We start from the raw sequence: 11,077 nt of genomic DNA, 5'->3' as shown, positions 1-11,077 counted from the left end.
GTTTTTTTTTTTCATTATTCCATGGCAATGTCAGAATGTGATGGGGAAAGTGAATGAAGCTCCTTTTCTACTCCAATAATGTCCTTATCATGTTTCAGATAATTATGGATGCAATATATTTATTTGATAAGCACTTTTTCATTATGAACGGCGAGTCTAGTGTTGTATTTGTGAATGTAAATACCTGTAAATCTGAACATTTACAAAACATTTTGCAGCCGATAACAGTAGCATGACCTAACTGTGTTAAAATTAATGCCTGGATACACTAAGCTGATACTGTCTGATTATTCAAAACAAACAACTTTGTGTGCTACACCTGGTCTGCAAAGGCATGCTGAACAAGTTAGACATCTGTTTTTCTGAATTTACTAAATGTTTCTGGTGTTTCCTCTACAAAAGTGCAAGCATCTCTACGGTGACAGTAAAGATATCCAGACTAAAATTTTGATCAGAATCACGCACATTACTGCTGTTTATCTTTGCTGTGTCACACTTGTTGCATTGAATCGGCTGCTGTCCTATCATTTTTGAAACCCAGGCCGAGATGCACAATTTTCTGATGCTGTTTTGTGGATACAGATTGTTTTTTCTACTTCAGTAGAACATAACTAATCTGTGTCAGGAGAACCAGTTTTCAGAATAGCTGTCATTTAACCAGTCCATGTGTAACAACCACTCTTTCTCTCTTTCGTTCTTTTATTTGTATTTTTGAATTATTTTGTGCAGGATTTCTTTGTATGTTATTGTTTTGTGCAAATATACCATCTCTGATTAAAAAATATATCCACACAGTAAATAGTGTGCAAGAGCTTTTTAAATTCACGGAATGACTATAAGGCCATTAATGACCTTTAATAACAAATCTTCATTTGACAGAATAATTCTTATATTAAGGCAAACAATAAGGTAAATATAAAATCTGGCAGAGTGAAGAATATCTTTGGTTTCCTTACAATGTTGCATGGATGTGTACAGGCAGCAAAAATACAATCTTGACAGATTTTTATGTGCATACATATATAAACCTAGAAAAATCTCAAAGCAAATCCTAACAGACTGGGTCAAAGAAAAACAGAGATGTAGTTTTCTGAAAAAAAAAAAACACCTTCACACAATGGTTGACAACAATTTAGCAATCGTGAAAGTATCTCATAATACTACAGTCAAAAACAGTGCAAAAGCTGTTAGTGATGGCTAATGTCAGCACTATCTGGGGACTTTGTGTAACACACAATACATAGGGAGGAAGATCTGTAGGCATTTGTTCCAATTCTGCATTATATTGTCTGCTTTCATTAAACACACATTTCTTGAATATTTTAAACTGGGTGTCGTGGAGCATTCTTGGGATAGTGCGTAGTCAGTGCTGCCCTGAATGTACCAAGTACCACTGTGAGTAATAGGTAAAAGTACCAATGCTAATAAAAGATATTAAATTTAAAAAGGTATTTTAAGACAGGTTCCACTGGTGAATGTGTCAAGCCTCAGGCTAGTAGAGATTCCTTCATTTAGAGGCTTAGGGCACTTGGGTGACTGTGTGCTTAGCTGAATAGGCATTAGTGTGGAAGACGGAGTATGCTGATGTGTTACCTAAAACCGCACACTCCATCCTTTAAGGCTACATCTGGATTCATGAAGTACAGTAGGTATCTCTCGCTCGCTCTCTTTCACATACACACACACACATTCACTACATACAATTCCTTCCTGTTTGACTGAGTCTCTGCTCAGGCAGGCTGCTGTGGGTTAATATTGAGGTGGGCAGGGTTCCCCAACAGTCCAATCCGCTGCTTATGCTTCCTCTGTTCAGTCATCTATGCAACAGAAATGGAATTAGTGTCTAAACATACTTTGATACATACACGTTCACATTCACACATACACAACACACACCTGCTCTTTGAGCTCAGTGAGCTGATTGGTCAGGTTAGAGACGAGTCTCATGGTGGACTCGAGTTTCTCCTGCAGACAACGCAGCTCATTCTGTTCTCCCTCTCCATCACTGCTCACAAGAGACATAGCTCTCATACGAGGGAACCAGTCCAGATTGTGTTCCTGTGAAGAGAGTGAGGAAATGACCCTATAATGTCCAGTTATGCTAGAGTAGGCATAAGTTATAAGTTAAGTTATAAGGAAGTTGTGTGTATAATGACCTACTTCAGCAGCAGTGTGTAATATGGTATAGTGTAGTATGTAATTTCGCTGCTGGTTGCCTGGGCAAGCGCACCACGCTCTACCAAAAAGAGTCCTTGGGCAAGATTCCTAACGCTACAGTCACCTACCTCTGTAACATGAAATAATTGAAAGTTGCTCTGGATAAGAGCATTTGCCAAATGCATAATAGGGACATAGGAGAACTGCAGCAGCAGGTCAACAGCACTAGCTGTCAGAGTACACGTATGAGGCAGTCCACCATATGTTTATTTTTGTTTGTTGCCAGTTTATCTCCCACCTTGTACCTACATTCACTGGTCATTTTATCAGGTATTTTAGGTGCATTTACAACAGGTATATATGATGCATATATACTGTATACGCATGGTGTGATAGAATAGGTGCACTTTTTGGCAGCTGCACAACCATGCTGTTGTGCAAAGAATGCTCCACCACTCAAGTAATAACTGGCAGTGGATCACCATAAACCAGATATTACTGATGAACGGGGTAAAGGGTGGGCTAAAGAAGAGTCCAGCAAATGATGGGCTAGAGTCAGTAACAGGCGTACCTCCTATAAAGGCCAATGATGTCAGAGAAATAAAACATTGGTTGTGGTGTGCACATAAAATTCTAAGACTGAAACATTCTAAGTTTGAAAAGCCCTGTTAGAAATGGTGCAGATCAAAACCTTCTACTGATAAAATATGTAATTCACCTTGATCATCTGAGCTACATAGCTCTCTGGGCCAGTGTACTCAGTGGAGTCTTTCACTCTGACCAGCACGATGAAGTACAGGTAATGCCACAGGTTGTGCTCCTCTTTGATATGCTCTTCAAATGTCACCGTCTTATTATCAAACTTATCTCTCTCCAAACCTGCATAAACATTCCACAAGTAAAATATTCATGCATTATGTCTTCAACTATAATATGCATGTGTTAATTTTTATGTAAACATTTTGAATATGTAACCTAACCCCTTAAATTCTAAGGAACTATAGGTTCACACCTCCCTTTCATAGCAATATACCTTACGTAGCAGTTTCACAGCAGATACTGAGTAACTCATAGCTACTGCAAAGTAAGTCTTATGATTAATAACTGAATAATAAGCCTAGAGTTTGAGCTCTACATGTGCATGCGTATGTTTATATGTATACATTCTCACCACATATAAAGCAGGTGGTTTTCAGCACCTCCTCTTTTCTTTGTTTCTCACTCCTCAAGTCAGCGAATGTGTCAATGATGACACCAAAGATCAGATTTAGCACAATGATGATGACCAGGAAAAAGAACAGCAGGTCATAGATAACCCTCGCAGCAAACAGAGGCTCCTGCACACAGACAAACCCACCCAAATACAAACGTAATCTTGATGTATTGCTCATAACTTACTGACCTCCTCTACTATGTGTTTGCAGAGGTGAGAAACATGGCAAAAATATAATAGCATCATTCCTAAAGACTGCATGTTTCATCTTTTTATACATCCTTTAAATACTGAAAATATACAGAATACGCTCAGAAAAGTTTTTTTCATGAAATATATAGTGATAGTATCATATTGTCGTATTGCCCACTCCTGTGAAATTGTGTGTGGTGTGAATAAGAATACCTCTTTAGAGGGTTTACGCAGCACATCACCAACTCCGCCCCCGCTCCTCAGACCATGACTCAGTACAGTGATCATACACATCCACAGAGAATCACACGCTCTCTCAACATCATCTGCACACACAAAAGCACATAACATAAACACAGATTAAAATCTATTTATGTTAACTGTTATCTGTGACTCAAAATGGAATATAAGGTGTACTTTAATAAAAATATAATTTTCACTGCCGACCTTCTGCTGCATCAACCGTCAGGCAAGTCCCATTCTCTACATTGCACGTACCCTCAGACAGGAAGCCACTGGCCATACTTGCCCCCTCCTCTGCAAAACCCACAAACAGGGTATTACCAAAGACATGCATTCAGGAACTAAGTACATAACAAAAACTGCTGAGCCCTTAAAGGGACCTCTTCCAAAAACGTAAATACTATAGCTTTTAATGTAGCAGCACTTTGCGTGAGAATTGTTTCTGGGCATGTGCAAATCTTTCTGGAGTGGACATGAACATTTTTTCATGTTGACGCCAAAGTTTCTGGTGCTCACCTGAAAGCTTCAGGATTTCATTTTTTTTGCAATCGACCCTTCAGGCGCTCAGCAGTTTCATAAAATCTACTACAATTTACTTTTGTGTTCTATTTACATTTCAAACTATTTTAGTTTGACCTTATATTGTGTGCGTCAGTTCCATACCCAGAGTGCTATTGGGGATGCGATCCACCTCCAGGATAAAATCATCTTTAAAAAAGATGTAACCCACGATGGAGAAAAGATAGACCAGGATGAGCCCCAGTACAGCCGTCAGCACAATGGAGCGGCCATTACGCGTCACACTCTTAATCACATTCAGCAGAGTTTCCTCTCTGTTCACCAGGTCAAATAACTATTCATTGAAACACGGAAACACATACAAAAACAACAAAAAGGTCACTTACTTACGCAACTTTACATGGGCTACAGTATGCAACATAATTGGAATCCCTGTTTTAATTAGACCTACATATTCCTGGTAAATAATAGCATAATTGTGTAATGCTGTTGTGACAGTTTTTTTATTTTTTATGAGAAAGCAGAAAAAAATATAGTACTACTATAATAAGCACAGTTGGTCCACAAGTCTAAGACCACTGGTGAAAATGTTTCTATTTTGTATTCTTTTCTAATTTTGTTATTGACATTACAATTTGTATAAAAAGTAGAATATCTGAAAATATTTACAACATTTACAAAATACTCTGATGAGTATATTAAATCCACCTGAAAGTTGTTTGTACACGAGCTTCAGTGCAAGGAGTAAAAAATCTGAACTTTTTGTACAAAGGCCTTAACATGGTTAATGACACAAATTTGCTTAAATGTAAACAATGACCTAGAAGTAGTCTTGAATACTTCTTACAATTTTATTTGTCTTTTTAATTTGTCTTTTCTGTTTTAAATTTTTTTAAATTCTAAAACTTTTGGTTGTTTATTTCCAGGTTTAAATGAAACACCCCAGATTTTCAAAGGGATCTCAGACTTCTGGACCCCAAATCATATTTATACACGACTACACATAGGCCTTGATTAGAACAGGAATGTTGAAGGTATATTGAAATGTCACCAGTAAGCTGTAGAAGAAGACGTGTCCACAGAGGCCGAGTGTACAGATGAGGAGATAGAGCAAGTGGAACAGGAACTCTCTGTCCATCACCATCGCTCTGTAACCGCGTGTAAACGTCCCCCGGTTACCCACAAAACTCAGCAGGAACACAATCTTATTACACACCTTAACACAGACAGACAGAGAGAAAGTTAGGTGTTATAATGCTAACAGCTCTCAGAGCATCATCAGTAGTGTTAGAAGTTATTAGTTTTATTAGTGATACAAGTAGGGTCATTGCAACTAACAAAATATGTAGTATGTAATGACTATTTAAGTACTTTTAAATTTAAATTTGCGTATTCTAAAACAACAGCACCACGACTATAATAACTGTAGATTTCTAAGGTGTAAATGTTCAAAAAACATCATTATAGTCTGTAAAAGTGTATTATAGTATACCTTTCAGTGGTTTACAGGTAATAGATGTAGAGTGTTTTGTGAGAGCGAATGCACATACGTTAAAAGCTCCCAGCAGAGACAGCATATGTTGAAGGCCTAATGAGAAGCCCAGTCGTAGAACAGAGGAAATGACCAGAACCCGCACTGCATTTGGACTGGGCAACAGCAACACAAAACCCAGTGAACCCAACACACACACCCACAGCAGCGCAGAAAGAGACGGGTCCAGCTGACCTGGTGAAAAGGCACACAATAAAAAACACACAGACTAGTGTGACTATGTGTTTGTGTACACAGCGGAGTATTAAAAAGAGACAATGTAGCACTGTAATTCTTCTGACTTAATGTTTATACATGGTGAGGGTTTATAGGAGACTACCCTGAGGAGTAAGATGTAAGGCTGCTGAGTGTGAGGGGCTGCTGTAGTACTCACTGTCACTCATGCCGTCAAGCGGATAGAAGAAGGCCACCAACACATTTATGAGCACAGCCAGGTTGAAGGAGACATTACTCCAGAATGACATGTTCCTGCTGCACCAATACAACACTGGCTGAGCTGAAACACACACACGCAAACTGTGTTCAAATAGTGCTGTTTTCTTTTAACTTCAAGTTTCATACACATCCACATACATGCAACCAGGCAAGATCACACCACCTTAAAGCCAAGAAGAAGATACCTTTCTAGATATCTTGGCAGAAGCATGATTTATTGCTAATAAAATAATAAAGCAATCGTCCTGTCTGAGTCCAAAGGATGCTTATGCTAACAGCACGATTCAGATTAATGGAGGGGGATTACACTTCATTTTTTTGGGATGTTGCTTCGGGCTATGTGTCTCTCTGTTGCTAACCAACAATAGCTGTTAATCAGTTGTGCTAACAGGCTGGTGTTTCAATATGTATAGGCAAAGAGCTCTGGCCCTTTTAGACGGTGATCTACCATTAATTACCAAGTGTGTTGCTGCTAATAAAAACAAGCTAAACTTAAAAAATGGCTTCTGGATAATGTTATATACTTTTGGTCAGCACAGAAAAAAACTCATGACATTTTGTTTATGTATGTGATACAATCAAAGTGCAGCTTAACTTTTTTTTTATCTCAGGGCAAAAACAATAGAGAAAAGTCACCTTGGACTTAAAAAATATGTGCAATGTCAACCCCTTCCTTAGGCCTGCCTCCACAAAATCAAGCCACTACCTCAAACAGTAATAGTATACCTCGCAATTTTTTCTGCCACCTCATCTCATTGTAGAGGTCATCTGCTCTCAGGAAGAAGTCATTGATCTTGCTGCCCTGCTCGTCTCTCTCTGTGCTGTAGTACACTCGCAGCTTTGACTCATTTGTCAGGAAGGAGCAGATATGAGGCACAGGAAACACTATCTGCTCCATAGTGCGATCCTGACGGACTATCTGCACACACACAAACACAAAAACAGAATTACACAACATGGTCAAGCATAACATTAGTGTGTTTTTGTCTGTGTGTGAATGCATAACTGGGAAATGTGAGTGTATACATGTATATGTACACTCATCAGAGTGTCACCTCTATCTGGGCAGTGTGCTTAGTGTAGCACTCCAGAGCCTGGTCTTCTCCACTTGGTTTCAGCAGCAGCTGCAGTTCCTTGTTGTGACGAGACAGCTGAAGGATCAAAGAACAACGTATTACACATTTAGTGTGAAATTTTATGAAGCCTCTTTATCTTTTGAATGATTGTGTTTGAACTGTAAACAGACACTTAGCTCTGCAGATAACTTTCCGCTGGCTATTTAAGTAAGTTCTAGGTTCATGTATTGCTGCACCTGATGCATTGTGTCAGACCTGGGCAATGTGCTCCTGACTATGTATTTGTCAGAAAAGTACAGAAGACATACAGTGTAATTCATGTGTGTGTGTGTGTGTGTGTTTGTGTGTGTGTGTTTAATAGCAAAAAGACAATACCACAATAAAATGTAGAGTTAGAGTTAGGCTTAGAAAATTATTTATATTCATAAATATATAATAAAATTTATCATACTGTGCAGTCAGGGATTTCATTTCCAGTCAGAACAGCTTTTAAATAACTAATAAGCTAATCATTTTTCAGCATAGGGAAAAAGCAGAAAATGCATATTCAACATAAAATTACACAGAAGCCACAACAACTAAATGTAATTTGAAAATGTTCAGTATTTACAGTGTCCACCCTTTACCTTTATTATAGCTTCTATTCTTTTTTGGGTAGTCTTGCTCTAAAGTTCAGTCTTAGAAGCTGGTTGCATTTTCTGCTGTTCTCTTATATCTCACTATATCCAAGTAATCCCAAACATACTCAATGTTGTTAAGGTCTGGTCTCTGCTGTATCCAGTCCACTATTTTGAGAACATTCTTCTCAGTAATGGCTTCCTTGAAGCAACACATCATTTCAGATCTATAGCATTGAGTTGTATTCTCACAGTGGAAGCATGACAGAACCATATTTTTACAGATCTGAAGCAAAAGTGGAGGTGGATTTTCTCCTATCTTAGATAAAAGCTTTAAGTATTGTTTATCTGGTGACAGTTTTGGTGGTTGATCAGGACTTGCATGGTTGTTGTCTTTTTGTAAACAGTTTTTTGACTTTCCTTCCCTCTTGTGCAAGTGGATTTTCTTATACCTAAATTCATCAGAAATATCTCCTGAAAAATGAATGTAATTAATGGCCATTTTGGAAATTTTAAGAAATTTGAATTATAAATTAAGGGTGGTCTCTGACTTTTGCACAGTACTGTAGGTAGTTATATCTAATACATATGGGACATATGTATGAATCCATGTATGTACCTGATGTGCCAGAATGTAGATATTATGCCCAACGTTGCGTGGTGAGGCAGCATGATCCTCTCCATTCTCCTCTTCATCATCAAAGTCAGCCTCTCCCTGCTGGTAGGCCTTCTTTATCACCTCCACCTAGCACACAAAAACACATCAAACACAGACACACAAACACACACACACACACACACACACACACATACACACCACAAATATGCTTTCAAACAAGCTTAAAATGTATTTGTTGACACCGATTATCTTAAACTTGAAGATGTAACCACACCACAGTGCTAAATAAATGAAAAAATGGTGCATTCCTCACCAGCTCCTTGGGCCTCATGTTGTACAGAATCCTCTCTGCATTCTCACTGTCATGGCGACTCTCCATTATGGCCAACAGCAGCTTGGAGGCATTATTCTGAAAAACATGCAGGTGAAGTGTCACAGGAAAATTTGTACTGTGAACAGACAAAAAACTACACAACCACCAGTTAACACACAATACTAGATTGTTTGTAAATCTCAAGTTTTATGTAGTGGCATACTTAAGCCTTAAGCCCTCACAAATATCACATAATATTATCCAAATATTAACAGCCAATGCATAAAAAAATGAAGTTCCCAGTGATTTCAGACTAATGCAGGATACCTTTAGCTCCAGCACCAAGTCCATCCTCTTTCTGCCAAGTGGATTGATGTCATTCAGAATTAAAGCGATGATGATGTCTATGCCGTTAGACTCATGAGTGGCAATGCAGTTCTACAGAAAGACACATATGCATAAATGAAATAAAGCATCAGATGCTTTTCTTTGCCATGTCTGTGAGGATTCACAAAAAGAGAGAGACAAAGAGAGAGACTGTGTGTTTGAGACTGTGCGTGTGTACCTGGTTATCATGGCAGGGTCCTTGGCAGTACTCAGTAAGGCTCTCTATAGTCTGGTTAATGAGAGCCACATTGTGCTGGTTAATGTAAAGGCCCAGCAGGCCCAAGCCTCCTGTAGTGCTGCCACAGATACAGTCCAGAAACTGCAGCGTCTCACACACCAGGTTATAGTTGTTCTTATTGTTCTGGCAGCGCAAAAAATTCTGTGTGGAGGGAAAGAAAAATGAATGTGGTACACAAAATAAGGAACATTACTCTCAGAAATGTTGTGTTAATTGACAACACACATGTAAGACATGAGCTGTATAAAATACTTTATAGTCAAGTTTACATGCATGCCGGGATAGCCTTCTTTAAAATGCCCCCTTTATGACACACCTAAATTTACAGATGAGTTTCTCATCACAAGAAAATATCAGTGTGCCCTCTTTCCTTTATACTTTTTCGCACTTAGTTTGACTAATACTGAACCATGTATATAAACATAGCAAAAGACTGTCATTAGAAATTACCTTTTATATTAAAAATCCAAGAATATCAGTACAAAAATGTATTAAAAAAACACATGCACCACACTACATCCTCTACACTACATCTTGTTTTAACAAATCTGTTAATAATGTGCAACAGATCAGACTAGTACAAACCAAACTGTCTAAATACAGGTGTAACATACAAACAAACACAGACCTGCAGGTCTCTGTTGTGGTTTTCACACAGCAGCTGTAGGAAGCGCAGTATTGGCTGCATGATGAGAATGACGGGGCTCATCTCTCCTTGCTCTGCCCCTTTGTCTCCCCCTCCCCTGTCTCCATCAGTATGACCATAGGCCTCCTCAGGATCAGCATCACGACGATACGAGCCGAACGCCTTCTTTGTCACTGCTGACGCCTCCAAGAGCTGCTCCCGTGCATCATCGGTGACCATCACTACTGAATCTTTTTCTAGACAATATATCAAACATAGTACGTCATCATCTTCCTTAAGTCACTGTCATCACAGTTCTGGATCATGTGACCTTATGTGCTCAGACACAAACCACACAGCATTATGTGCTAATCAGCATCACTAATCAACTAATCATCACATTCATAGCCTTAGGTTATGACGCATGCAGCTGACCTCTCCGGCGCTGAGGAGTGTCTCGGTCCGAACCATGGTCGTCGCGGCGCTTGTTACCAAGGTCACTGGTGTTGACAGTAACCGTGGCTTTTATCTCTTGTTGGGCAGCTTTCATTCGGTCATAAAAAACTCGGAAGAACTTTTCTGACTTTTTATCCTCTGTCAAACGTTTAAAAAAGGAACGCTGTAGCAAAACAGACATGAGGATGAAACATGGCAAATATGTTTACTATATCAACTGCAACTCATCACTTAGCAGTGTAATTATTATTGTTTTGATATCCATTCAATTTCCACTACATAATTGTTTAAATGTATGTAATAGGTAATAAATTACAAAGTTGTGTAATTTCTTTCATTCAAATTGGATTTACATTCAGTCTCCACTTCCACCTCTTCAATGTAAAAAAAACTATAAAATTATGAAATTCTTAATGAGCTATGAATGAGAAACAA

The 11,077-nt window shown here is 38.6% G+C and overlaps 1 protein-coding gene across 3 annotated transcripts in view; it reads right to left on the bottom strand.

Moving 5' to 3' along the window:
* Positions 1 to 13: 13 nt before the first annotated feature.
* The window catches only part of itpr1a (inositol 1,4,5-trisphosphate receptor, type 1a), a 46,157-nt gene continuing 35,093 nt past the window's right edge, over positions 14 to 11,077 (bottom strand). For all 3 annotated transcript variants that reach the window (XM_036570831.1, XM_036570832.1, XM_036570833.1), the window contains 18 exons: positions 10,622 to 10,805; positions 10,190 to 10,443; positions 9,502 to 9,702; positions 9,264 to 9,374; positions 8,937 to 9,032; positions 8,624 to 8,749; positions 7,367 to 7,462; positions 7,038 to 7,230; positions 6,250 to 6,372; positions 5,875 to 6,050; positions 5,376 to 5,540; positions 4,469 to 4,658; positions 4,010 to 4,099; positions 3,776 to 3,888; positions 3,329 to 3,494; positions 2,876 to 3,036; positions 1,897 to 2,058; positions 14 to 1,817 (listed from right to left, as the gene is read on the bottom strand). In XM_036570831.1, the coding sequence (XP_036426724.1) occupies positions 1,731 to 1,817; positions 1,897 to 2,058; positions 2,876 to 3,036; positions 3,329 to 3,494; positions 3,776 to 3,888; positions 4,010 to 4,099; positions 4,469 to 4,658; positions 5,376 to 5,540; positions 5,875 to 6,050; positions 6,250 to 6,372; positions 7,038 to 7,230; positions 7,367 to 7,462; positions 8,624 to 8,749; positions 8,937 to 9,032; positions 9,264 to 9,374; positions 9,502 to 9,702; positions 10,190 to 10,443; positions 10,622 to 10,805 (2,694 nt within the window). In that variant the 3' untranslated portion in view covers positions 14 to 1,730. The remainder of the gene's footprint in view (positions 1,818 to 1,896; positions 2,059 to 2,875; positions 3,037 to 3,328; positions 3,495 to 3,775; positions 3,889 to 4,009; positions 4,100 to 4,468; positions 4,659 to 5,375; positions 5,541 to 5,874; positions 6,051 to 6,249; positions 6,373 to 7,037; positions 7,231 to 7,366; positions 7,463 to 8,623; positions 8,750 to 8,936; positions 9,033 to 9,263; positions 9,375 to 9,501; positions 9,703 to 10,189; positions 10,444 to 10,621; positions 10,806 to 11,077) is intronic.

Source organism: Colossoma macropomum, unplaced genomic scaffold (genome assembly GCF_904425465.1).
Source record: "Colossoma macropomum unplaced genomic scaffold, Colossoma_macropomum, whole genome shotgun sequence".
NCBI lineage: Eukaryota > Metazoa > Chordata > Actinopteri > Characiformes > Serrasalmidae > Colossoma > Colossoma macropomum.
This window is presented reverse-complemented; position numbering and strand designations above follow the sequence as displayed.